Source organism: Carassius gibelio, chromosome B21 (assembly GCF_023724105.1).
Source record: "Carassius gibelio isolate Cgi1373 ecotype wild population from Czech Republic chromosome B21, carGib1.2-hapl.c, whole genome shotgun sequence".
NCBI classification, from domain to species: Eukaryota; Metazoa; Chordata; class Actinopteri; order Cypriniformes; family Cyprinidae; genus Carassius; species Carassius gibelio.
The window spans coordinates 20,769,374-20,796,713 of NC_068416.1; the positions used below are offsets into that span (position 1 = coordinate 20,769,374).

Here is a 27,340-nt window from a genome sequence, read left to right on the forward strand (position 1 = left end):
CAAACTCTTCTTGGGTTTGGTTGGCCTGTACGTTTACGTTAACGGGAGCTGTCCTTGTCGACAGAACTGTAAAGACGTAGGCAGACGTAAACAGTAATTATGTTCCATAAATAAGTAACAAAATCCACCATAAAACGTACAAAAAGAAGTAGGAATAAGGAACTGCTTGAAGAAAGCTAATGGTTTGCTCTGCTTCTTCTGCATTTGTCCACGACACTGTTGTCACGTGGTTTTCTACGTCAGTAAAGGCGGTAACAAAGGGTAACTAACGTCACTGACAGGCGACTGCACTTCCCCGTGTCACTGTTTAGAATGGGAATTTTCTCATGATTTACAAGTAGTTGTAAACATTAGAGATACTGTTAGTAATCAGCTGGACAAAATATATAACACTAGCCTAGTGGTTTTTGGATATTTTACTGCAAATATCTTACAAATTATACCTTTAATGTAGCCTATAAAGTATGATAAAATAACTATATATCTATCTAAATATCTATTTTGTATTATTATTTCCATTTAAATTCAGCTTGAGTTCAATTTAAATAGCATTTCTAATTCAGCTCTGAATGACCTGCAATGATGTCAAAGTTTTTCTCATCATCTTTTTACAAATTAAAATATAAATCTCTGCCAAAGCAGCACCAGCCCCCTCTTAACTCATTCCTCCAGTGGTTGTAAGTATAGACTCTGGGTGTTTTGAACACGCTGTATGACAATTACGAGCAGAAAGAGTATCGCTCGTTCCTCACTGGTGCTGTAGGGTTTTGGACTGAGCCACAGCAGGGGAATTCACCAGATGGTTTAGGCAGAACCAATCCATTCCCTTTTGGGGCCGTTGCAATTCACGAAGCCACTGTATATGGCAAGCCAAGTGCACACAAAAGTCGGGCTCTGTGCTAGTATTGATAGTAGTGATAGACAGTTTCACCAGGCGGTCATGAAGAGTCATCCACCTGCATGTCTCTCAGTCCCCAACTGACAGTTTCTGATAACCTTTTTGCTCGTATGAGGAGTAGTTCAGCTCAGTGGCTGTGTGAGTGATGGTTTGTTTGCCATGAGTTAAGCTTCTCTGCAGTACCATTTGATAAGCTGACAGGTGACTCATGTGAACACTATAGATTTACTGCTCAGAGGTCTTTAAAGTTGGAGCAGCAGCACTTTGATCTCCACCATACATCTGTGACATTATTTTCCTACAGCTCTGCCTGCTGGCCTCATTGACACAGGAGAGCTCTGGCGTCTATAACATGGATTTCCATCTTGTTCAGGTGAAGTCTTTTTGATGCAAAGTGACTGATCATGAAAGACCCTCGAGTACAAAAATTTGACCGGACTGGGTCCCTAAACGTGAACAAACAGGGCTGTTGTTGAGATCAGGAGCAACAAGAATAAAAGGAACCGACACACAAGCAATTTTATGGCTTTCACCATTATGAAGTACTGCCAGCACTTGCCTTTCCACTCCATGAAGGGCAAGGGCCAAGCATATCAGATTCAAAACATGAAAGAGTTTTAAGTAACCTTGTTGAAATGGGTCACAATGCAGGATGCTACATGCTCTCAGCTAGATCTTCCAAATGACTCGTCCCCAGACCAATTCCAGCTGCCAAGCTTTTGCATTGAAGAAGTTGTTGTCCCCAAGGCTTTGAGTTTTTTGCAAGCCTGCAGCACCCTCTTGTGGTTTAACAAAAAAAGGAGTAGATTAAGGAGTAGATTATGATTGAGGCATTATGCTCACCAATACTGCATTTATTTGATCAGAAATAAAGCAAAACAGTAAAATTGTTAAATACTATTATGATTTAAGATAACAGTTTTCTATATTAATGATTTTTAAAATGAAATTTATACCTGTGATGGTAAAGCTGATTTTTCAGCAGCGTTATATTCTTCAGTGTCATGTTTATATGAAATCTGCAAATTTTGGAACAGTGTAAAAGCCATTATTTGCATTATTAAATGTGTTTTCTCCAAATAAAAGTATTAATTTCTTTAAAATTGAATGATTACCATATTCACGTTTTTTTTCCATAGTTATTTCCATTTTTATGTTGTATGCTTGCTGAGATGCTTACCTTCTAGTGAAGCAAAATACTTATCCTTGACTGTGTATTCAGTTTTCATCTTTGCAGTGAATGTACTTTCCAGGTAGAGTAAAAAAATGAAGACTACAAAGGTCATTTCTTTAAACTGCCCATTAACAGAGTCTATCTTACTGCTAAAATTGTAAACAAATATTCAGCAAATAGCCTCTATATATGTTTGTAGTATTGTATGGGTCAAAATTTTATTTTTTTTCTTTTATGCCCAACATCATTAGGATATTAAGTAAAGATCATGTTCTGAATATATTTTTTAAATTTCCTATTTTAAATATTTATATATATAAACATAATTTTTTATTAGTAATATGTGTTGCTAAGAGCTTTAAATTGGACAACTTTAAAGGCTATTTTCTCAATATTTAGATAAGTCTCATATGAGCGGTTTTAAAATTAAATCTTTTAAACAATGATGTCTCCACTTTAAACTATGCACTAAAAACTCTACAATTTACATAAAGCAGCATTAGCTGTTGTTTTATTTAATTTTTTTGCCCCTACATTTTTCTTTTGCCGTCTGTCTACGTTAGTATTTTCATGTCCGGCCAATCATTTTGCTATTCCATACTACTCCACACGATGGCACCTGAAGTACGCTATTCTGCAGAATAAAGTATTTCATGCCCAACGTTATAGTGTTACTGTTGATTTGACTTTTTTTTTCCAGTGAAAATTTAAAAAGCTGGAAAGTTTTACGTTAATGGATGATTTACTGATGATCTAGCCTATAATGCCGACTAAATTCCACTAACATAACAACCTGATTCTCTTGCAGTCTACTTTTTGATATTAATATAAATACAAAATTATTTACATCTCATTAATTCATTTCACTTAATTTCATGTGCGTTTGCTTTTTGTTTATTTTTGTGTTGCGTTACATTGACGCGAACGTGACATCGCTTCGTTGACGTCAACACCGATCCTGGGTGAAACGGTAGTGCGCATGCGCGGCGCTGCAGACCTCGACTAAACAGAGGTCTTTGTTGAGACAAACAGACAAATCTTGCGCGAGCTTTTTAGATATCTCAGGTATATTTAGTAAAAAGACAAGCGAGTTATATACAATCGCGACTCTGCGAGCCTGATGTACACACGAACGCGAGGATATTAGCACAGCTGACAACATCTCTGCTAACAACATCGGATGTACACAAACAAACCCATCGCTAGCGTTTTAAGGTGGTATTTTTTAGCATAGCTCGATTTTCTTTATTTTCCCACCACGACAGGTGGTTTGTCGGCATGGGGAAGTGTCATAATTAAAAGGAATAGATCTCCTCTTCACCTCCAGGATATCATGAAAGAGGAGAGGGGTATTTGTAAAGAAAGGCTGCCCATGGCACGCAGAAGTGGGGTTCAACTTTCCAGCAGCCTGGTCCAGACAGAGGAGAAGAGGGAAGCAGAAAGAGGTTATTTGTGGGCCTGCTTTAGTTCACATAAATAATCAAGGTGCAGGGAGATGGAGACTGTCGGGAAATTCGAATTCAGCAGGAAGGACCTCGTAGGACACGGTGCCTTCGCTGTGGTATTCAAAGGCAGGCATCGAGAGGTGAGAAAATATCATTTTAAAAAAGTATATTGCAAAATTTCCGTCTGCATGCAGTGGTGTCATTGTGCCTTATGTATACATACTGGTTGCAGAACTGGCATACCACCTTAAAGACCTCTAGCACAACAGATGGAGGCTAGAATAAAAGATTAAATGTCTAGTATTATAGATAGATACGCATTAAAACCCATTACATATAATTACATACATTTTCAAGCTTTTAATGTGTCATTTTAGTTTTTAGAGATGACTTCTAATCAGAGATTGTGAAACAACAGATCTGTGTCTATGGTCAGATATGTTAAATACAATGTAGACTGCAAAATGATTATGGTTAACAGCTAAAATCATTGTATTTTTCAGAAGCATGATTGGGAAGTTGCCGTCAAATGCATAAACAAGAAGAATCTGGCCAAATCTCAGACTCTTCTGGGGAAAGAGATAAAGATATTGAAGGTACATTTTGGTTGTCTTGGCTGGCAATGCACTGCGTTTCCATTACATAATAATAAAGCATTTGTGTGGAAATGAATTCTTATTTGTTTTCTTTAGGAACTGAAACATGAGAACATTGTTGCATTGCATGACTTCCAGGTTGGTTGATCTGTACATTACAGTTTTTAATGCAGTTGTCTAGAGAAAGTGGTTTTGTTACAACCTTACTTTTACTATTATACTATACTATTAAATACAAATATTGTAGTTGTTATAATGGGCTAAAGAGGGTTTGAATGTATGTTTTACCTCCCCAAGGCTGTATCATGACTTCCTTTGCATTGATTGGTTAAAAACAGTCACATGTTCTTCTATTGACATGACATGTGCACTTGTTTTAAATGGCTCTGTTGCATGGCATTGTGGGTACTGGAGTCTTGGTTACACATTTACATTTTATTATACATTTAGATCTAAAAATTACAATGATTTTATTGTGGAATGCTGAAAATGCTAAAAATGTGCAGTATAAGATGCTAACACTTTTTTTTTTTTTAATACCAGGAAGAGATATTGTTTACTCACTCGATTCAGCATTCAGGGTTCATTGGCACTTAGTAAAAGCCTTTCTTACAACGGTGCAAGTGAAACCAGTATAGCCAGACTGGTGAAATGGTTTTATTGAAGAGTTGACACGTTTTTTAAACACCTGGGTTCTCTGTATTTGCACTGCGCTGGGGTCATCTTGAGGTTAATGTGTCAGGCGTGTTTTATTGGTCTAAGTTCAAGCCAGTGGGAGTAAAAAAGACATGCTACTCGGACTTCTAACCAGTTGTAAATTATGTAAATGTTTGTTACTCACTACTGGAATTATTACCATAATCATTTGATTGACAATAGTTAATTCCCATGTTATTATAAATAGGTATAAATTATTATTATTAAATAATTTAAAATAAATTAATCAATAATAACAATTAATTATTATTAATAAGCCAAAACTTTTATTACATTTTGTTTGTTTGTTTTTATTATTAAAGGGTTAGTATGAAATTAAATTAACATTTCTGATCCTCATTTTGTTCATAACCCATAAGAGACCCAAAAATGAGTAGAATTTAACAGTTGTAAATTATATGATTTGTCTCTTAATACAATGTTTGTTACTCACAACTGGAATTATTACCATAATCATTTGATTGACAATAGTTAATTCCCATGTTATTAAAAATAGGATGAAAAAAAATAATAATAATTAATACCATGTAACTGAAGGATTTCCATATAAATGCAGTTTACATAGTACCATTGTACTTTTTTTTACAGTTTACATTTACAGTTTATACTGAGGTTTGATGTTGCTTTTGTCTCCACGTTATGTCAATTTGGTGAAAGAAGACTCACACTCTGGTGTTGCTTTCAAAAGGTACAGCTCAAGTGTCTCGGCACATTTCCACCACATGCTGACCTCTTCTCACATCTCCTGAATAGTCACACCACTTTCTACTGTGGTGTTGGCTGTCTGTGAATTGAATGCCATTGAAGTTTGAGTAGTTCTTGCACTATCCTGGAGAGAAGAGCCTGTGAGCTGCTTGGCTCCTTGCCACATGTGACAAAACTTGTGCTTTTTTGTGCAAGATGAACCTTGCAAGAGTTAATCTGGTCATCTTTTCCTTGCAAAAACAAAAACAAGATTTTGAGCACTGCTTATTTTTAGTGAATCAGGTTTATAACCACTTTAAAAAATAAAAGTAATGATTCCATCAAGAAACTTTAACATCCATGGGAACTTCTCATTTAAAAAAGGTTCTTTAGTTTGTAAAAATGTTCTTCACACTAAGAGTAAAAAACTGGTTCTTTTTAGAACTGTTCACTCAAAGGTTTGTTGGGGAACCAAAATTGGTTCTTCTATGGCATCTCTGCAAAAAAAACTAAAACTTTACATATAACTGTGTAAAAATAGGTTCTCAACAGGTTGAGTAACAGTTTAGGTCAAATATAACATTTAAAATATAACGGTTGTGTTGGAAGTGGGATGAGCAATAAAGTAATCGTGTAGTCATCTCAGAACCAGTTTAGTAGGGTCCCCACTGCGCCTGTGGTAGAATCCAACATCAGCAGATCTCATGGGTCTGCTGTGTTCATAAGCAAAGCTCACTTTATCACCCACATGAACATCAATCATCCAGGCACCAAACTGTCTGAGTGATGTTGGGCCTGTTGGATTTTCCCAACTGAATGGCCAAGCTCGTTCAAGCGCTAGTTGTCATTAAACAGTGATGTTTGGCTTAGTTTCAGTCTGGCTGCACAGTCGGTTAGAGTCTATCTTCAGTGGCATAAAGTAAAACTTCAGCAACGCTGAGTCAGCAGCATATGCCAGTCACAGATCAGTCTATTCGGCTCATTGGTTGAGGCGACCATGGCGAGGGGGGAGGTCATCTGTTGCTAAGTGATAAGGACGTTCTAAGTGGGCTACTCTGTATTTTTTCGAGAGGCCTCGGCCATGGGCTCGGGAAATAACAGGATTATGGTGCCATAAAAGCTAACTCAATAGCAAACGCAACCTGTGCTGTAGGACTGATAGTGATTGTCTGAATAGTTGAATATTTTACACTTTGGCCACTTCGAAGAAGCCTATCATGCATTTGGTTTGATTATTCAGTTCACATGTACGGAAGACAGTTCTGTACTAATAGCTAGTGTGTGTTTATAAAGTATTAGTTAATTATTTCCCTAAAGCTTATAGACTAGCATTGCTGCTTTGTAGTTGTCTGTTTAAGAATCAACAGGTTCAAAAGCATTTTGTATTTGTTGATTTTTCTATTGGTATGATACTTAAAGGAATAGTTCGTCCCGACTCCCAAAAGTGAAAATTGTTATCATTTATTTGTTCCATGCCTGCATGTATGGTTCTTTTTTTTCTGTGGAAAAAGCTTATTTACTTATATATGTATATATATATATATGTATGTATTTTGAAAAATGAATTTTGTCTCAATCAAAGACAGTAGTCACCTGAAATGTGTTATGCAGAAGAACATTTTTATAGTTAATAATTTTTTTAGATTATTCTTATGTTCTTTTATATATATATATATATATATATATATATATATATATATATACATATATATATACATATATATATACATATATATATACATATATATACATATATATATATATATATATATACATATATATATATATATATATATATATATACATATATATATATATATATATACATATATATATAGTGTACTGAGTAAATAAGCTTTCCATTGATGTATGGTTTGTGTCAGAAAAACACCTTTAAATTTGTCCAAATGAAGTTCTTAGCAATGCATATTACTTAACAAAAATGTAGTTTTTTATATTTTTAAGGTAGGAATTTTACAAAATATCTTCATGGAACTTGATCTTTACTTAATGATTGATTTTTTCTCTTATGCCAAAAATCATTAGAATATTTTGACCCATACAATGTATTTTTGGCTATTGCTACAAATATAGAATTAATTAAATATATAAATAAAGTTGTGCATGTTTATTGTTTTACATTCAGATCTGTCAATATCACTCAGTCTGGGTAATCTGATCTTTCGAATGATTTCATAACACACACATGAAATCTTAGAGAGGTCAAATTTTTTACAATGAATATCAAATTGCTGTACATGACAGAATTTTTGACAATTACATTAATTTGTTATATTACTAAATGTTTACTACTGTAAACTTTTTTTTATTATCTTTAAAAAAAAAAAGAAAAAAAAAACTTCCAGTCTGTAAATTTGCTAATGTTTGCCAGTATATGACAATAAAAATAAGCCAAAATTTCTATATTGGTTAACCTCTACTCAGTTCAATATTACATTTTGGCAGGTAATTTGTGAGCATGCTCTAGATTCACTCAAACCAGAGCAACTGCAAAGTAACACCCTGGGAATCACCCACAACACCCGAGCATAGTGTTTAGCACCACTCACATTTCACATTATCAGCAGTATTTATACTCTCTTGTGTCTGACTGAGGTTCAATAGTGTGCGCTGTGGCTGCCTTGAATAGAAATCTGTCACACCACTGCACAGTTTGCACATTGATCTTTGAAAATGTACAATGCTAACGAAGCCTATGACCTTTGCCCTCCCCCTGGCCTTTATTAGCCCATTATGACCCAGTGCAGAAAAAACACACTCACGCCATATGTGGATTAGTGTTTTACAATGCACTCAAATAAGCTGTTAACACTAGTTCCACTGCCCTCTGTAAACATGTTCCCACACATGATATGTTATGCACAGAATCTTTTGAATATATATTAAAGAACATGAATTAATTTGCTGCTCTGGCCACCTGTCTGTCTCAGTTTTGAATCTAATTACTTCTGTGTTTTTTTTTGTTTTTTTTTCTTTCTAGGAAACGGCAAGCTCTGTGTATCTAGTGATGGAGGTAAGTGGGCCTGTTTTCCCAGTGTCTTTTGTTGTTGATCTTGTCTGTCCTGTACCTGGTAATGCTTGCAATTAGCCATGCCCTGGGGCCAATGGAAGACAGCTGCAGTAGTTAATAACAACACCATTAGACAGAAACAGACTTTAAATCCGGTTGTTTTGTTTGACATGAGGAGGATTTGTAAAATCTTTCCCATTGCTATGAGACTCAGCCTCCTGTAGATGCCTTTCTATGGGGCTTTCAATGGGGCCACTGGGAAGCCCATCAGTGGTGCACAAAGGATAACAGGATAGGAAATAACAGCCCATCTTTTCTGAGTGAAGAGTTTTAATATGCATCTGAATTGTCTCTCTCTGTGAAGTGAACTAAGCCCCATTCAGATGCAGCTTTTGTCATTCAGCATTGTGTGGTGCTGTTATTCATAATAAAAAGATCAATGTTCTTTCTTTAACTGCAGTACTGCAATGGGGGAGATCTGGCTGACTACTTGCACTGTAAGTGGTACATTTAATTTATCATGCTTTGACCCTTTTTTTGTTTTTGTTTTTTTATTTGCTCTCTAGATTCTCAACACACCAGCCTTCTTTATTAAATTATGTGTTCACTCTTAATAATACATCATTTGAATTTGATTGGAGTAAAATTCTGCTTTGATAAAGTAGGGATGTTCGACTTGGCTTTAATTACTAAGGTTTTTTGCAGATTTTGTTTGCGTGATATAAAAAGTGATATCAGTTTATATCAAAAGCATGCAAAACCAAGCTCAGGAAGTTAGGCCAGAAGGGTTTAGGGTTTTGTGTGTTTGTGTATGAATGTTTTGTTAAAAGCGGGTCTGAGGAAGCTGCAACTGTTGACTGTAGGGTGTGAGCTTGTTTTCAGAGGAAGCAGTTGCTCTGAAAGTCCAGACACAACCGTTTTCTTTCTTATGGAATCTTGACATGAGAAAAAAAGAAGGCGAATCTCTACAGCATATTGCTTTGCTTGTATATGCAGTAGTATTTGAATTTATAGACGTTAGCTATGCAGTGCTTTCTTAGCACTATAAAAGGATTGCAGGTTGAATTTGCATTTGATTTGCCTGTAAAATTTGTAACTGGTTACAATATGTTACATAAACTGTAAAAATAGTGTAGTTAAGTCAAGGCCAGGTGACTTAATAGAAAACATTATCTCTGTGCTTTTTGATGGTATTCTATTTAGGAATTTGATCTGAAATTACTTAAATGGTTAAATACTTATTGTGAATGGGAAGACATAAATTCATTAACAATCTAGTTAAATGTCAAGATGCACTACCATTGAAAAGATTGGGGTCAGTTAGGCTAGATGTATTTTAAAAATAAATGAATAGTTAATTCAGCAAGGATGCATTCAATTATATTTGACATTTTAAAATGTTAAAAAAAAGTCTATATTTCAAACGAATAATTTTTCTTTGAACTTTGGTCATACTATGAATAGAGAAAAATGTATCATTTTCCCCAAAAAATATTAAGCAGCACAGCTGTGTTCAGCATTTGATAATACTAAGTACCACATTTTTCGGACTATAAGTCGCGCCTGAGTATAAGTCGCATCAGTCCATAAATAGGTCATGATGAGGAAAAAAAACATATAAGTCTCTCTGGACTATAAGTCGCATTTATTTAGAACCAAGAACCAAGAGAAAACATTACCGTCTGCAGCCGCGAGAGGGCGCTCTATGTCTTCAGTGTAGACTACAGGAGCACTGAGCAGCATAGAGCTCCCTCTGGTGGCTGGAGACGGTAATGTTTTCTATTGGTTCATGTCTCTTAGTTAATTTCTCTTTGTTCATGTCAAATTAATTTTTATAAATAAATCGCACCTGACAATAAGTCGCAGGACCAGCCAAACTATGAAAAAAAAGTGCCGGAAAATACGGTAATGTTTCTTGAGCATTATCTGAGTATGATTTCTGAAGGATCACATGACACTGGAAGACTGGAGTAACTGATACTAGCTAGTACAGTAATAAATTGCTTTTTAAAATATATTCAATATTAAAGTTATTTTAAATTGTAGTATTTCACTGTAATTTTAAGCATAAAAACAAAACAAATCAAACATTTGAACAGTATTGTTTATTGCCCACACTGTTAAATTACATTTAACTATTTTAATTTATGTCAACTGTAATAATGCTGCTTTGTTTTGTATCTCCAGCAAAATCGTATTAATATATTGTAAACATTCAATAGCTATATATTGCCCAGCCCCAGTGAACTCATCTTTACTCTAATGCTCTTTTAGCTAAGGGCACTTTAAGTGAAGACACCATCCGAGTATTCCTGCAGCAGATCGCGGGGGCCATGAGGGTCCTTCAGGCCAAGGGGATCATCCACAGAGACCTGAAACCCCAGAACATCCTGTTGTCCCTTCCTGCAGGCCGAAAGTCCAACTCCAATAACACTTGCATCAAGATAGGTGTGTGAGCCAGTGCCAGTGTTTTTTCTTCTAGTTTATCGTTTATACATTTTCAACTTTCAGAGCATTAGAAACTGTAGATACTGTGTCCATATGCTTAAGCAAGTCTGGCTTTTGCTAACCAAGCCTTATTTTTAACATTCTGTTTGTGTTCTGCTTAAAGAAAACGCCACTGATTTTCCATATTCCACTATGTTCTTCCCTCAACTTAGACGAGTTGATACATACCGCTCCCGTCTCAGTGCATATGATAATATATACATATTTAAACGTGCAAAAAATATAAAAATGTATACAAAAACAAATTAGAACATGAGTCATAATGAAGTCTGTTACAATAAAGAAGGATTAATATGCTTTTAATTTATACATTTAAGTTATTTTACGTTTGTTTACTTTATTTCTGTATCTGAAAACTGTTTAACCTACCTAAAAAGCACTTTTTATTTAATATGTATCTTTGTTCTGTTGTGTTTATGTAGGCCTGTTGAATGTTAAATGGATCCAATCCATGTTCATTAGAAATTATTTGATGATGCAGCAATAAAACTTAATGCAGGTGTTTTTGAACTGATTTAAAATATGATTAAAATACTATCTATTTTGATGGCAAAATTCAAATAAGAGAGGAAGTGGCAAATATCGGTAACAGAATAGACCAATAAGTGTTTGTTAAAATTTAAGTACTCTCTTTTATCTACACCTGTTTTGCCATTACCCATAGTCCACCAGCACAGCAGTTTGTAAAATCTTCTTTTGGTCTCCTCAGCTGACTTTGGCTTTGCACGGTACCTGCAGAACAACATGATGGCCGCCACACTCTGTGGATCCCCCATGTACATGGTACAAAATTTTTACATTTCCTTTTCAGACTTATCATATACATGTGCATCATTGTGATTATTCTCATTATATCTCATTTATTGTAACTCTGAAATGCTATTCGCCAGGCACCTGAGGTTATTATGTCACAGACCTATGATGCCAAGGCTGACCTGTGGAGTATAGGGACCATTGTGTTTCAGTGCCTGACTGGGAAAGCTCCATTTCAGGTTTTTACCATTCTAATTATAGTTTATTATATAGATGACGTCACTTTCAAGTCTGAGATATTACGGCATTAGGAAGAAAGCAATAATATAAAAAGTACTTGTTTTGCGATGTTAAGTTTGTTGTGATTGTCCATCCTTCAGGCCAGCAGTCCCCAGGACCTCAGATTGTTTTATGAGAAAAATAAAACTCTTAGCCCAAAGTATGTCCATTTCTTATTGATTCTGATAGTTAATGATACTTTTCAGATTAGTTTGGGAGTACAGATTCTGCTTTTTCTCTACAGCATTCCCAGAGAAACTTCCAGCCATCTCAGACACCTGCTGCTTGGCCTCCTGCAGAGGAACCATAAGGACCGTATGGACTTTGGTCAGTATCCTGAGTGTCTATGTCCACTATATGACGAGGCGATGTTTGCTATTTATAAGTTTAGTTTTGGCAATCATGCATTCTTCTTAAGCTGATTGTGAAATATTTGTGTTTTTATAGATGAATTCTTCAGGCACCCTTTCTTGGAGGCAAGCTCATCTATGAAGAAGTGTGAGTTATTGCACTGCCATTTAAAACTGTGTTTTGACCATTTTAAATGATCAGTAATGCTTAATCTTTAGAAAACGATTATTGTTAAATTAAATATTATTTAAGCTGTTTTATTTATTTTTTTCGGTTTTGCATCCTTGCTACTAAAATTTGTTTAATACCATGATTATTTTCTATTAATATTAAATAAACAGACTTTTTTCTAAACTTTGTAAATGAAAAAAAATGAATCCGTGTATATCAAAAAAAATGTAACTGTTAAAGCATAATTAATTAGAATAATTGCAACACCAGAATGTTAATTTAAGTCAGTAGGGGTAACACAATTGGGACTAAATGTTGGCTTGTAATTTCCATTTCACATTAAATAAACAAAAATATTAATGAATAGTTTTTTCATACAGGATGCCATAACATGGTCATAATGTGAGAATACATTTTTTGTGTTTTGGGTGTTTATTTATTTATTGGGTTACTAAATAGAGGAGACAGCTAAATATGATTTAACTCATTATTTGAGTTTTACTCCAGTGATTTGAATATAAACTAATTAGAAAGCAAAAATATATGATTGTCATTGTATTTCTGGAAATGTGTGTCTGTGTTCTTCACAGCTGCTCCAGTGACCGTGACTTGCTTTCCTAATTCAGCCTCTGCAAGCTCATGCAGCAGTTCGTCGACCTCACACCTGGCCTCTCCTCCTGTAAGTGTGTGTGTGTGTGTGTGTTCATGTCCATGTTCAGTGGTGATTCATTGTGTCAGCTGCACTAATAAATGTTGGAGTGTCAGGAGTTTGTCACAGACATGAAGATAAATAAGCACAGCAGCCAGCTGCCTTCTCAAACAAAGATGCACTTTCTTAACATTTTATGGTGGCTTGTAACCAATCCGTGATAGGAGCCACATGTTAATCAGCTCTGTGTTTTGTGGTATTTTATGGGTCTCATGGTATCAGAATGCTTTATAGAGGTCAGGGCTTTAACAGCAAAGAAATCATCTTCATCTTCAATCTTCATTTCAGTTATCATCAATTTAAATATTAATTGATTTAAAAAAAGCTTTTTTTTTTAGCATTTGCCTAAAGAAGAATACATACACTACTATTGCTGACGAACAATAAATGATATTTAAGTATATTCCATCAAGAGTATTATAATGTTTATATTTTTGTAAATATATGCTGTCTCAAATTGCCTTTTTAAAAAAGGCTATTTTTATGATCTCGTGTTCAGAAATGATACCTGGTTTTAGCTGGACTGGATATTAATGATTCAGCCAGGACTATGTCACTCTCAGAACTCATTCTCTTTTATATTTTGTAGCAATCCCTTGCAGAAATCCAGCAGGTCCGTGCAAAGGCGTTAGCCTCCCCTACCCAGGATTCTCCAGGATTCCTGCTGAAGGACTCGGGAGGTGGCGGAGGCGGCAGCAGTAGCAAGAACTCGTCTTGTGACACTGATGATTTTGTCATGGTTCCAGCTCATTTCCCCAGTAAGCCTGCGAGAACTTTGTCCTGCCAGCTATTATATTTCTTTTCTTTCTCCTCATTTAACAAACATTGTTACCGTCCTGTTAAAGTGGGATCTCTGGGCATTTATCATCTTTTTTCCCCTCTGTCTTTTTAGGTGAGCTTACCTGTGAGATGCCGACAGGAAAGGTTCTCCAGGACAGTCTGATGTATAGTGGGTAAGAGCTCACTTCAACTGTTCACAGAACCCACAAAATCTCTTTCCTGCTTGACTATAAAAGTTAATCTATAATACAAATTTAAAAACCAGGTTTGATTCCTGGGGCATTTTTTAATTCTTTGAGTAATAGAAAGTTCATTAGAATAGCATTTATTTGAAATAAAAACTTAACATTATAAATCACTCTTGATTAGTTCTGAAAAAAAGAGAACAATTTTCTTTCTTGGCAAAAAAACAAACAAACTTTGGAATGGTAATATATAAAATAAGAAACTGCACACACTTGGCATATTATTTATGGTTGGTTGTAAAGCCTGTACGGCTTGCATAATTAAATCTTCAGTTTGATACACTTCAATGGAGTAAATTTCCCTCACTAATTAACCATGCTTACATATTCTATAGTATCATTTTGCATGAATCCACTGCTAATGTTCTCCATCTCTCTCCTGCTTTAGGAGTTCTCTTCTGGCGTCTGGAGGTCAATGCAGTCAAGGAAAAACCCCGCCACGTTCTCCCTCCTACAGCAGCTCTCCAGGACCCAGCGGGTAAGAACACAGTCGGATGAAAAATGACTAACAAAATGACCTTTTCATGTCAGGGCATTTCAGCTGTTTTCTTCTAAGCAAACAGGATGAGTCATGATAGGTGTCCAGTCTTTTTTTTTTTTTACTTTTTACTTTTTACTTTTTGTATATTTATTTAAGTTTACATTTATTTATTTTATTTGTATCTATTTTTTATATAAATGTTTATTTAATTTGTTTATGTTTTAGTTGGTGCTTTAATTGGTGTATTGAAAGATTCAGAGAACCCACCAGTGCATTTAGAAAAATATGTAGTTTTGCACATCCCTACATGCAAGTTACGAGTAGAAACGAGTGTTGGGCCATATGGTCATTTTTCAAATCGTCATATCGTCAGCCTGTGGGATCGACGATACACGATATTATCGTGCATGGGTGGAGCAAGAGAGAGACTCTTTGTTCTTGTCATAGCATAACTATTTGGTGAACTATGGAATCACCAATAATTGAAAATATATACTTTCAAATACACTGATAAACTAATGATAAATATATAAAAATACCGTATTTAAAACAGCTAGTTCATATCGCGCATCCTGTGACAAATGTGCTGCATCTGCGAACGTAAGTTATCAGTCAAAATTATTCTGCAAAATCAGTCAACGGTGAAGATCAATAGAAGATTTCTTTTAAGTCCAACAGTTTAACACTAATATTGGACATAAATGAACACGTTAAATATAAAGTATTCAAAACCGGTAAGTTGATATATTTGGAGTAAAGTTGAATTGAACTGCATCAGTCATACAGCGCTCCGGACCGCGCACCTCATGACGAGACCGACTTACCACCACAGAAACAAGAATGAGATGCATACTAACATAACTGTGACATTAAACTCAGTTAGTGAGGGCTGGTTTAAAATATTGCACATATATAGGCCATTCACATTACATGTTAAAATGCATTGAAATACCTTATATCTGCAGACGATGTACATCTGTTTGTGGATGGAGACTTTGTAACGGCCAAAATTATGCATTTTGCATGCATCACATTATAGTGTGGTGTGTCCTTTAGGAGACTGATCACCTAACTTATAATGCACACTATGTGGTGATGACGTAGAAAGACTACATGAGAACCACTATGGATGATAAGTTCGGTCTTTACTTTATTTGTAACGCCAAGAAAGTGTTAATCTCTCATATATGAGAAGAGTGCGTTGCTGTATACCAGCAGTTAAATGTGTGGGACACCAACTCCTTGTTTTCTCTCTTTCATTTCATGGATTTAATGAGTTATCCGAGTCAAAGCGTTACATCTTCACCTACAGGCTCTAATCCTCTTATGAGCGCACACGCGGGCGAGCGTGTGTGTGTGTGTGTGTGTGAAATGTGGTGCTGAAATGAAATAGCTGGGCATTTTGATGGCCAAATTATTATAGGCCGCCTAATAAAAACAAGAATAGTTTTTATTATAATTTAATACATTAATAGGAGAATGAGCCTAATATCGACAGAGAGATCTGCTTCCGTCGATATCTCTGACTATCGTCGATACACGATACTATCGTCTATCAGCACAGGCCTTTTTAGGTCACAGTTTCTACATGTAGCAGCAAGACATAGAATGATTTTTCCTGTCTAGTAGCAAAGGCTAATCTTTTCACTCTTTGGTTTCTGGGTCATTGAAGTTCAGAGCTTTTGCCACAAGGGAAATGAGTCCTAGATTGGCTTGAGGATTGCATCTTTGATGGGCACAGATCGTCCTGTTGTCCTTCATTATTAAACACAGCCCATGAAACCCGCAGCCTCGCACAATAGGCAGTCATAGATCTCTCCCAGCCTCTGCTTCTCTCCAGAAATGAGATCTAAAATTATTTTATCTTATCGATCGGGTGCTAGAAGATACTGATGTTTGTGCTTTTGTGTTTTCCCTTTTTTCTGTCTGTTTCTCTTTCTATTTGTTCATTTGCTCCATATCTTTGGTCCTCCCTCTGTTTTTTTATTTCCACCTCATTCTTAGCAGGCCGAGTGAGATTTCTGGGAGTAACTATGGCAACTATGGGCAGTCCGTACCCATTCCAGTCCCCTCACAGATTCACAACTACCAGCGCATGGAGCAAAACCTCCAGTTCCCAGGTCAAGAGGGCTCTCCACAGTGAGTGAAAGACATTCCTGGTATTTCCTCCTTGAAATTCACTTGGCCATGCTCCACAAAAGTTGATTTGGAATGACAAAAAGAGGCATTGACTGAATTTTAATTCAAAGAAGGTCAACACTTTTACACAACAGAGGCATTTCTTGGGTGTAACACAAGTTTTGCCAAATGTAAAATAATATTCTTCTCAAGCGAAAAGATGTATTCCTCTAAACTTCTATATACTCAATGTTCTTTAAGTTCAGTGCTGTTAATTGAGCAATTAAAACTTAATTTAACCCTTAATTTTGCCAAACTGTATCACAATTTTTTTTAATGTAAATAGTTTTTGATAGTATTGTTACAACATGGTCTGTAAAACGGAAGTTAATTTATTAAAAATAATTAAATAAAATTTTCTAGAAATATTTTTTGTTTGTATTATAAAGTGGTAATTCATACCGAAAATTTTAAAATATTAAATACAAATAAAGTAGTACATGCTTTTCCTTGAATTTCTGTTTCCTTATTCAAATTTGAATTGTTTTGCATCTAACTTTTATTCAGTTCAGTTGGCAAATGTTGATTTAATTTTCTTCTCTTTTCTCTCTTTCTTTTCTTCCTTCCTTCTGTCTTTCTTTGGCAGGTATGGCACGGTCCAGAGATGTGGTAGCGGGAGCTTTCTGGCTAGTGGAAGGACAGGGCCTTCACCTCCTCAGTCTGGTTCTGCTCTCACTTCCCGCAGGCTGTCTACAGGAGGCGCGAAACCCTTCCAGCTCTCTCCACAGGGTGAGGGATGCTTTCTTTTGACCTAGTCATGTCACTAGCTAAAGATGATTTAAGAACCCTTGTGCTTCTTTACTTACTCTGTCTGTCCTTCTCTACTTTGCTTTCGTTTCGAAAGTGGGCACAATTCCTGAGTTGCCAGGCCAAGTTTGCCCAACAACTGCAGAAATGGGTCACAGGGGCTCTCGGGGTGGAGGTAAAATCATTTTTCCTCTGTTTGCATACTATTTTGTCATTTTTTTTAAATGGCTTGACAGTATTTCGTAGCCTAATTACTTTCCCTTTGGTAAATATTGTGCATGTCAAAAAAGTTGGGAAACAATTGCTTTCAGCTCTTCCCAGAATGTGAATGTTATTCATTAGGGTTTTTTTTTTTTTTTTGGATGACTCCTTTTGAACCCCTTCCTGTCTGTTTAGAAACCAAGGCTCGGCCACAGCAGCAGGGTCTGGGCACTCGGCTCAACAGTGCCCCCTGTTTGCTGGAGGCGGCTGGTGGGTGCAGGCAGAAGATCAGGAAGCAGCATTCAGACCCGGTGGTGGCCCCTCAGGGAAACATGATGCCCTTTAGGACCATGCACTCTTCACCCAGGCTCAGTGAACTTATGCAACGCAACCCCCTACCAACCATCCTGGGTTCTCCTTCCAGAGTAAGATTTCATGTCGGTTTGTATGTCCATGAGCTCTCAGTATAAACTCTTGATGAAAGTTGGGGGTTTCCAAGATTTTTTGTTTTATATATTTTTGAAAGAAGTCACTTATGCTCTCAAAGGCTGTATTTATTTGAAACAGTAAAAACAGTAATATTGTGCAATATTTTATTTTATTTTTATTTTATTTTTTTGCTGGTTTGCATTAATATATATTAAAATGTAATTTATTTTTGTTAAATGTTTTTCATCATCATTACTCTAGTCTTCGGGGTCACTTCTGATCCTTCAGAAATCATTCTAATGTGCTGATTTGGTGCACAAGAAAGATTTCTTATATTTAGCTTTTTTATTTTTTCATTTAAGGATTCTTTCAATAGGCAGGTTAAAATGAAATTAAAATGTTTTGTAACATTATACATGTCTTTATTGCCATTTTTGACTAATTTAATGCATTCTTGCTGAATAAATCACTTTTTTTATCTTCTTGATCCCAGATTTTTTAAATGCTGTTGTGAATACTATCTGATCAATGAAAACAAATAATGTACAAAAAAGTCCTCTTCTTTCTCCATCCCAGGCCATGCCCCCGTTTGAGTTTCCCAAGCCCCGGAGTTCCCCGAACATGGTCACGTTTCTGACCCACCAGGGCCTCAGACCAGCTCAGGGAGAGGCTAGTTTGTCACCTGCCTACCAGCCTGAGGAGAAGAAGGGCTTTAGGAGGTAAGAAAAAAAGAATTGGATGGATATTGAAGCTAGTCAGCTCTTCTAGTTTTGGAACGGAACCCTGGACTCAAGCTGATACAACCCTCGCTGTCCTTTGCATTACTTTCTCCTTTTATTTATTTATTTTTTCTCTTTTTTGCTTTCTCTATTATAATCTTCTTCACTCTTTTTCTTGTCGGGGCAGGTCTCAGAGTGCTAGCCGCCTATCTGATGTGCTGCTGATGGCAGCGTTTGGGGGGCAGCGAGGAGAAAGAGGCAGCATGGAGAATCTCAACACTGACAGAGCCATAGACATCACAGGTGATCTTGTTGACAAATGTATTAAATTTATAAATGTTTAAATTAACCTTTTTTATCATTTTAATATATTTTAGAATGTGAATGTGATTTTGTCAGCCGTAACTCCAGTCTTTAATAAGGTATATACAATGTAACACAGTCTTGTTGTTCCGCTCACAGCGCCACCTGGTGGTGGAGGCTTCGTGGTGGGCTCAGGTAGCCCTGCTCGAGTGGTGTTTACCGTTGGATCTCCTCCCAGTGGAGGAACACCTCCTCAGAGTTCTCGCACAAGGAAGTACTCAGGTGAGTTATATGTCCCCTCCAGTTTTGATTCTATTTAGATTTAACATGGATCCTCCGTTGTAATGCTGACCCAAGCCCCTCAATGTCTCACAGCAGGCTCTTCAAGCTCCATTAGTCCTATAGGGTCCCTCACCAGCCGCTACCCACAGACAGGCATTTGTATGGATGGCTATGAGGGGCCCTCAAGTCCCCGCTATGGGTTTACTGACCCCATCTCAGCCGTGACTTTTGAAGCCCCTGAACTACCAGAGGAGACCCTAATGGAGGTAAGCACTAAATTAGTGCATTACTTTTTGATAGGATCATGTTAGCAAGTTTATGTTTGAGTTCAACGCCACACTTCTCTCTCCACCGCAGCAAGAACACACGGAGACTCTGCGCAGGCTCAGGTTCATGCTGGACTTTGCTCGCTGTATGGTGGAGGTGGCAGGAGCCCGGGGTGGAGAGGATGCCCGGGCCGATCTCTCTTCCACCAGCCTGCTCCAGCAGCAAAGCCTGGTTGCCGACCAGATCAGCTCTCTGAGCCGAGAGTGGAGGTGAGAAGATCTCTCTAGCAATGGATCACAGTTGCTGTTTGTGCTATACATGTTAACAGCAGAAGGACAGTGTCACTAGTGTTGTCAAAAATCATTAAAACAGAAATGAAGACTTGCGTGTGCATTTATTTTACAGTTATGCTGAGCAGTTGGTGCTTTACATGAAGATTGCAGAGCTTCTGTCATCTTCTCTACAAACAGCCATGGAAGGCATCAAGCAGGGAAAACTCTACCCCTCGACCACCGTCAAACAAGGTCAGCAAACAAACCTGGTGTAGATACACTGACGCACAGTGTTTTATAGAGCTAAAATATAGTAGAATTGCATTGTCCAATGCACAAATACTTGATACTAACAGTAGTTTTCATGCAAGTCAATAAAAACGTCCATAAAGTGGAACTGAGGAGGTTTTTCATCATGATATTTTGTCTTTCAGTGGTGAGGAGGCTGAATGACCTGTATAAGTCCAGCGTGATGTCGTGCCGTTCTCTGAGCGCTCAGCTGGAGCGATTCTTCTCCCGTAAACACAAACTCATGGACCACATCAACAGCATCACCGCAGAGAGACTCCTTTTCAGCCACACTGTACAGATGGTAAGAAAACCATTGGGAAATTACGACTTCCAGGCTTTTTTCTGTCGTGAATTGTTGGCTTTAAACAGTTGCTCAAGTGTTTTTAAGAAGTGGCCTGGTTTTACAGGTGCAGACGGCTGCTCTAGATGAGATGTTTCATCAAGGGGAAGCATCAATTCAGCGCTACCATAAGGCCTTGCTGCTTATGGAGGGTCTGTCTCTGCTCTTCACAGATCAGGCTGACATCCTCAGCGTTAGCAAGTGTGAGTAATACAATAGACTTCAGCATGCTTTAACGTTTAAGATGTCACTTTAAGATCATTCGCATAACCAGTATGATATTTCTCTGTAGGTAAGCAATGCATCGAACGCCGTCTCAGCGCCTTGCAGTCGGGTCTCTGTGTGTAAAACCTCTCCACCATGCAGCTGTTACACCATCAAGATTCCCGTTTCTCCCTCATGCAATCTTTTTCCAGTGCTGTGGGGGAGTGAACAGCCCTCTGATTGGACCACGTTAACCTGATTGACAGCTGATGTCATTATGGTGGAGAGATGCGAAGATTTGGATGTGTTGCCGCTTCACATCATCACAAACACAGAAGGACAGAATAACACCTGTGACCTGTATCAACAATTATTCTCTCACTGAGTTTAAAGTGTAGTATAAACATGTTGCTCAATGCACTTGTTGGCTCACATAGGATTTGGTTGCATGTTATAAATGGGTTGTGCAATCTTAGATGAGGTTTATCCACTCCAGAACATCAGTTTCTTAGAGTTTCCTTAGTTTTGTAGTCAGGGACCTGGCCATTCACTACATTAACTAGCAGAGAGACGTTATAGAACACGATTAAGATGATTATAAGTGATTTAATAGTGTATTTGGGAGTGCTTTGTGTGATTGAAGTTAAAGTCATTTTGTTTGGTTGGTTGGTTTAATTCCAAATGTCCAGTTAGAAGTAGATACACTCTTTGGATGAATGTTGCGATCTGTGCACCATTTGAATGTTATAAGAGGCCCAAATACTCCCTCACTGGGGAGTTCAATCAGAAATTCAATGACCAAATTACAAGCCATTCAAAAAAGTGTTAGTTTTGCCAATTACTTAATAGACATTGTCATTGTTCCTGAGAAGGAAACTGTATAAAGCCAGCTAAATCATTTGTAGCACTTTAGTGAATGTTTACCAAGTAAGAGCATGTCAAGTCCCTGTTTCCTCCTTAAAATGTCTAGGAAATTATTATTGTGGCCTGTTCAGTTTCTTCTTTTTTTAAAAGCTATTATTGTGTTTTTATTTTGGTTTTGGCAATCATTTGTCTGAATGTAGGTGTTTTTTTTTTTTTTTTTTGCATTAGGGCAAGACAGAAATTTGCTGCGCAATTACAGAGGATTTTAGTTGTTATTCGGTCTAAATATTATGCCAAAAAATCTTTAGTGAATTTTTCTAGATTAGATAAAGGCGGTGTTAATGTCAGCCCGCTCAATATTGGTTGCCGTTGGCATCAAAAACTGCTGAATTTTTAAGGAACTCTTGATTATACCGAATCACATGTGTGCCCTGATGATCAGTCCTGTTCCTGATTTAGATTAAACTGGGACTTTAATGGCCATTTTTAGTGTTTTTTGTTTTGTTTTGTTTTTGTTTTTTTGAGGACAGAATGTACTTCCTTTTGGGTTGTGCATGCATGGTTGTTGCTGTTGCTGATGTGAGCTGTGTATAATCTGAAGCAGGTATTTAAAGAACAGATCTTAAGATAGTAGTCAATTCTAGATTGCACTGTTTGAAGACTCTTTTGTTAGGTAAGCAGAAGACATTCAAAATCGAACGGACCATTTAGTGTGAACACCACATTTCCTTACTTTCTTTGTAGAGTTATATAGTGAGTGCTTTTTAGCCTTATTTCAACTGTGTTGTACATGAAAAAAAATATTTAAAACATTTTTAAAATGTGCCTTTAAAGAAAAAAAGCAAAAACTGAAACACTGAAAAAAAATTATTTCTTTTTCTTTTTTTTGTACATTGTCAGAGTTGTGTTTCGATTGGTTGAATTTGACTGGGTTGGGATGCAGTGAGATTGATTTCGTTTTGCTTCACTTTTTAATGTGTGTGTGAATGTATTTGTGTGTTTAAATATCATACATACTAGATTTCTTTGAATAAACTGAAGTGCGGTGTCATGATAGTGAGACATAAGCTATTATTTCTGTTTTCAGTTCCAAAGGCCAGTTGCCATCAAAGTAACATGCATTTTTTGCTGTCATACATACCAGTTCAATTGCAGTTTTAACAACTTTGTTAAAAAAGCAATAGCATTTTTTTTTCTCTGATTATGCTGCATTAAATGTATTTCTTGTGCTTATTAAAAGGCATAAAATAAAAATTGTGTTAAATCCATCAACTGCTAAATGACCATTGGATGTATCGTGACACTTATAATCGCTGTTTACCGCATGAAGTGTTTGGTCATCTGATTTAAGCATCACTTTGTCATTAATCTACAGACACTAAAACTTGCAATATGTGAGCTCAGCAGTTCTGCATCACTACACTGATGTCTGACGTCCTCATTTTGTTCTCCAGTAATAAAGACATACATGTGTTTCACCTTGATCTTTCAGTATCGTGTAAATCTGAATTGTAAATTATCGCTTTAAAACTTGTACATTTAACAAACGCATGGAGATTTGCTTTACGTCACCCTCTCCCCACCAAAGATATGAACCTTCTTAGTTGTGACTGTTGATAAACATTTACAGTTGTTTGTTCTGTAAAAAGCCTTGTATACACTCTTTCATGTCTATATAGTGTGTAACTTTTTGCTTTAAACAGTACAACACCAATAAAAGAGAAAAGCTGAAATAAATGTCTTTGTTTTTACCTCCTTTTAGGTTTTTCTTTTTGCTTTTTTTTTTTTTAGCTGTAGTCCGATAAATATTTACAATTAATAGTGAAATATTTAATTTCATTTTAGAAGAAATGAATTAATGATTATATTTTTTATTAAAGATAATTGGAACGTTATCACAGTTATATTTATTAAAAGGAATATATAAGTATGATTAACTGTAAATCAGGGTTATTATAGTTAAAAATAAAAATAAAATCATGAAAAATCACTTAACTAAAACTAAATTAATTCAAAATGAATATGAACCACGGACATAAAAAGGACAAAACACAACAAAATAACTAAAACCTTAAGTAAAATGAAACTTTTAAATATAAAAATAAAAATTCTAAGTATTTCAGATTCAAAATATTAATAAAAACCTGTTAGATGAAGGTTGTAAAAGCATGGTCCCCTTCTTGTTAACTTTTTATAAAAAACCTGGCAACCCGATTTAGGTCTCGCGATATTCGGCGAGATGTGAAAGTTCAGCCACTCCACGTGGGTGTATGCATGGTACAGGGGAAGTAAATAAGTCGTTGAGGTAAATTATACTGATTATACTGCTGTCATAAATACATGAAAATTTTGTTTTCTAAATTAATTTAACTTATTGTAAAAAATGTCTGTTAATGTAACAGAAGTCCAGTCGGTTTTGTTCAAAAGATATTGCTGAGACCCTCACTGAAGAGTGTGGGGACATGCTGAGGTGCTGTCGGATCATTCATTTTTTATCGAGTCACACATTTATTCCAGCTCTCGTAAGCAAGGGTGAGTTTCTTAACCATGCATTATGCTGCAAATTAACAGATTCAGCGCTAACTGAAACGATTTTCAGGGTGGCCTGATCCTAAATTAAAATTCCGTGGATTTTGCATGTCCAGCAAGATGACTGAGGATTCATCAGACGCCCAAATCAAAGCGTTGAAGAGACCAGCAAATGACACGCGCACTGACACTGAGTCTGAAGACAAGAGGCTGAAAACAGACCAGGATGAAAGGAAATACCCCAAGAAAAAGGTGGCCCTGCTGATGGCATATTCAGGCAAAGGGTATTATGGGATGCAGGTTAGTTCTGATGATACAGCACAGTGATTTATATATTGCTGTTCTGCCCAAGCATTAATACTTGTCCGGTGCATCCAGAGAAATGCAAAGAACTCTCAGTTCAGAACCATTGAGGACGAACTGGTCACTGCTCTTGTGGGAGCAGGATGTATTCCAGAGGGCCATGGAGATGACATGAAGAAAATGTCTTTCCAGCGGTGTGCACGAACAGATAAGGTGAATATTTTAACCTGATGCTCAATTGTAAAAAAAAAAAAAAAAAAAAAAGAATATATAAATAATTTTATTTTATTACAGTGAGGGCTGTTATAGGCAATTAAAAATACAATGAAACCAGAAAACATTCAAACCAAAAACATTTTATAACATTTGAAATAAAATATGAATCATAATTATATATATATATATATATATATATATATATATATATATATATATATATAGTGCTGTCAAATGATTAATTTCCATAATTCCATTATTCTTCCAAAATAAAATACTAATTTGTTTACATAATATGTGTGTGTATACTGTGTATATTTATTGTGTATATATAAATACAACCACATGCACGGATGTATTTAAGAAATATGTTATGTTATATTATTATATATATAATAAAATATAAGAATATGTAAATGTATAAATGTAAATATTTTCAAAATATATACTGTATGTGTGTGTATTTATATATATACATAATATACATAATACACATACATATTATATAATGTAAACCTATTTTGGATGTGATTAATCATTTGATAGCACTTATGTGTTTGTGTGTGTGTGTGTGTGTGTGTGTGTATGTGTATATATATATATATATATATATATATATATATATATATATATATATATATATATATATATGTATGTATATAAATGTATGTATGTATGTATGTATTTTTAAGTATAATTTCTAATTTCTTCTCATTGCATTAACAGGGTGTTTCTGCTGTGGGTCAAGTTGTGTCTCTGAAGGTGTGGATGATTGACAACATCATGGACAAAATTAATGCACATCTGCCACCTCACATAAGAATTTTAGGTCTGACCTTATGGTTTATTATTTTCATATTTCCTGTTCAATCAGTGTTTTATTTTGTATTCTATCATCTTATATATTAATAGTTTGAATCCGCTTTTATTTTATATTTTCAGTTTACATTTTAGTTTTAGTAAAAACAAAAACAAAAATTCTATATAGCTTTTCCATGTTTATTTCAGTTCGTATTTTAGTCATTTTAATACTACAGTATTTATTTTGAGTTAGTCACCATGATTTTTTTTTCCTCTCGACTTAGGATTTATTATTTATTTCTTATTCATTTCAGCTTTATTTCAATTAACAAAACAAGATTTTTAATCGTGTTCGTTAACAACACTGATGGAAATCTGTACATCATTTAAATGTTCTCAAACTTGCAGGTTACAAGAGGGTCACAGGTGGCTTCAATTCCAAAAACAACTGTGATGCCAGGACGTATTCCTACATGCTTCCCACTGTGTCTTTCTCCCCAAAGGACTATAACCAGGAAGACATGTCATTCCGTCTGAGTTCAGAGACCCTTCAGAAGGTCAACCGCTTATTTGGCTTGTATAAAGGCACTCACAACTTCCACAACTTCACTTCACAAAAAGGTCCTCGGGACCCCAGCGCCAAGCGTTATATCACCCACATGTCCTGTGGAGAGCCGTTTGTGAGACAGGAGGCTGAGTTTGCCGTCATCACAGTAAGAGGCCAGAGCTTCATGATGCACCAGATCCGGAAGATGATCGGTCTCGTGATCGCTGTGGTCAAAGGGTATGTGGATGAAAGAGTGATCGAGAGGAGCTGGGGAGAGGACAAAGTTGACGTTCCCAAGGCTCCTGGGCTCGGGTTAGTGCTAGAGAGGGTGCACTTTGACCGCTACAACAAGCGCTTTGGAGGAGATGGCATCCATGAGACTCTGGAATGGGCTGAGGAAGAAGAAGCCATCGCCGCTTTTAAGGACAAGCACATTTATCCCAGTATTGTGGAGACTGAGCTCCATGAGAAGTCCATGGTAAACTGGATGGCTACACTATATATCCATGATTTTGAAGCAACGGCCACAGGAAACCAAGAGCGCAAAGTAGGTATTGTTTTAAAGAAATAAACTATATAAAAAATTCCTCCTCTTCCTTATTGTGGGTGGAATGAATATGAATTATAGACACTATATTTAATGTTTATCCAAATGCATTTTTTTTTTCAGGATGATGATGAAGATGGAAACGCATCTGACTGAGTCACTCAGTCTTCTTTTTTTCTTGTTTTGGTTTAATATTTTATTTTGGTTTTTACTTGTGCTAACATTAATTTCCAAAGATTCCACTGTAATTAAAATTCTGAAATAAATAGCTGATTTTATTAAGGCTTGTTGCAGTTTTCCTTCAACAGTTTATTTTCTATTAAACAGTTTTAATGTCTGTTTGCAAGAAAGTGTACGGTCCATTTGTCAGACCATTTATTCTATTAGATTATTACTATTTTATAAATGGGTTATACTTTCGTGTATTATAAATACTGGGTGCATTACAAAATGTTTTCTCCATACAGCTGTCTCAAAA

General features: G+C 36.1%; 2 protein-coding genes across 7 annotated transcripts; both read left to right on the forward strand.

Moving 5' to 3' along the window:
- The first annotated feature begins 3,011 nt into the window (after positions 1-3,011).
- Positions 3,012-23,656, forward strand: LOC127985865 (serine/threonine-protein kinase ULK1). Of its 5 annotated transcripts, XM_052588065.1 has the most exons (29): positions 3,026-3,287; positions 3,400-3,657; positions 4,021-4,113; positions 4,210-4,251; positions 8,516-8,548; positions 9,006-9,042; positions 10,820-10,993; positions 11,763-11,836; positions 11,944-12,045; positions 12,187-12,245; positions 12,330-12,412; positions 12,533-12,583; positions 13,198-13,286; positions 13,906-14,074; positions 14,209-14,269; positions 14,730-14,819; positions 16,827-16,961; positions 17,587-17,729; positions 17,845-17,922; positions 18,144-18,373; positions 18,954-19,096; positions 19,284-19,399; positions 19,559-19,681; positions 19,775-19,947; positions 20,039-20,217; positions 20,354-20,472; positions 20,655-20,812; positions 20,919-21,054; positions 21,144-23,656. In XM_052588065.1, the coding sequence occupies exons 2-29, from the start codon at positions 3,568-3,570 to the stop codon at positions 21,197-21,199; spliced, it is 3,036 nt and encodes a 1,011-aa protein (XP_052444025.1). In that variant the 5' UTR covers positions 3,026-3,287; positions 3,400-3,567; the 3' UTR covers positions 21,200-23,656. The 5 variants fall into 5 exon arrangements, with proteins under 5 accessions (XP_052444026.1, XP_052444029.1, XP_052444025.1 ...); XM_052588066.1 differs by having other exon boundaries at positions 3,012-3,657; XM_052588069.1 differs by having other exon boundaries at positions 3,025-3,657; positions 16,830-16,961; positions 19,778-19,947.
- A 472-nt stretch (positions 23,657-24,128) lies between these two features.
- On the forward strand, positions 24,129-27,140 carry pus1 (pseudouridine synthase 1). Of its 2 annotated transcripts, none has more exons than XM_052588389.1 (7): positions 24,129-24,224; positions 24,322-24,451; positions 24,519-24,748; positions 24,827-24,964; positions 25,694-25,796; positions 26,177-26,862; positions 26,986-27,140. In XM_052588389.1, exons 2-7 carry the CDS (start codon positions 24,382-24,384, stop codon positions 27,016-27,018), a joined length of 1,260 nt encoding a protein of 419 aa, XP_052444349.1. In that variant the 5' UTR covers positions 24,129-24,224; positions 24,322-24,381; the 3' UTR covers positions 27,019-27,140. The 2 variants fall into 2 exon arrangements, with proteins under 2 accessions (XP_052444349.1, XP_052444350.1); XM_052588390.1 differs by having other exon boundaries at positions 24,565-24,748.
- Positions 27,141-27,340: the final 200 nt, after the last annotated feature.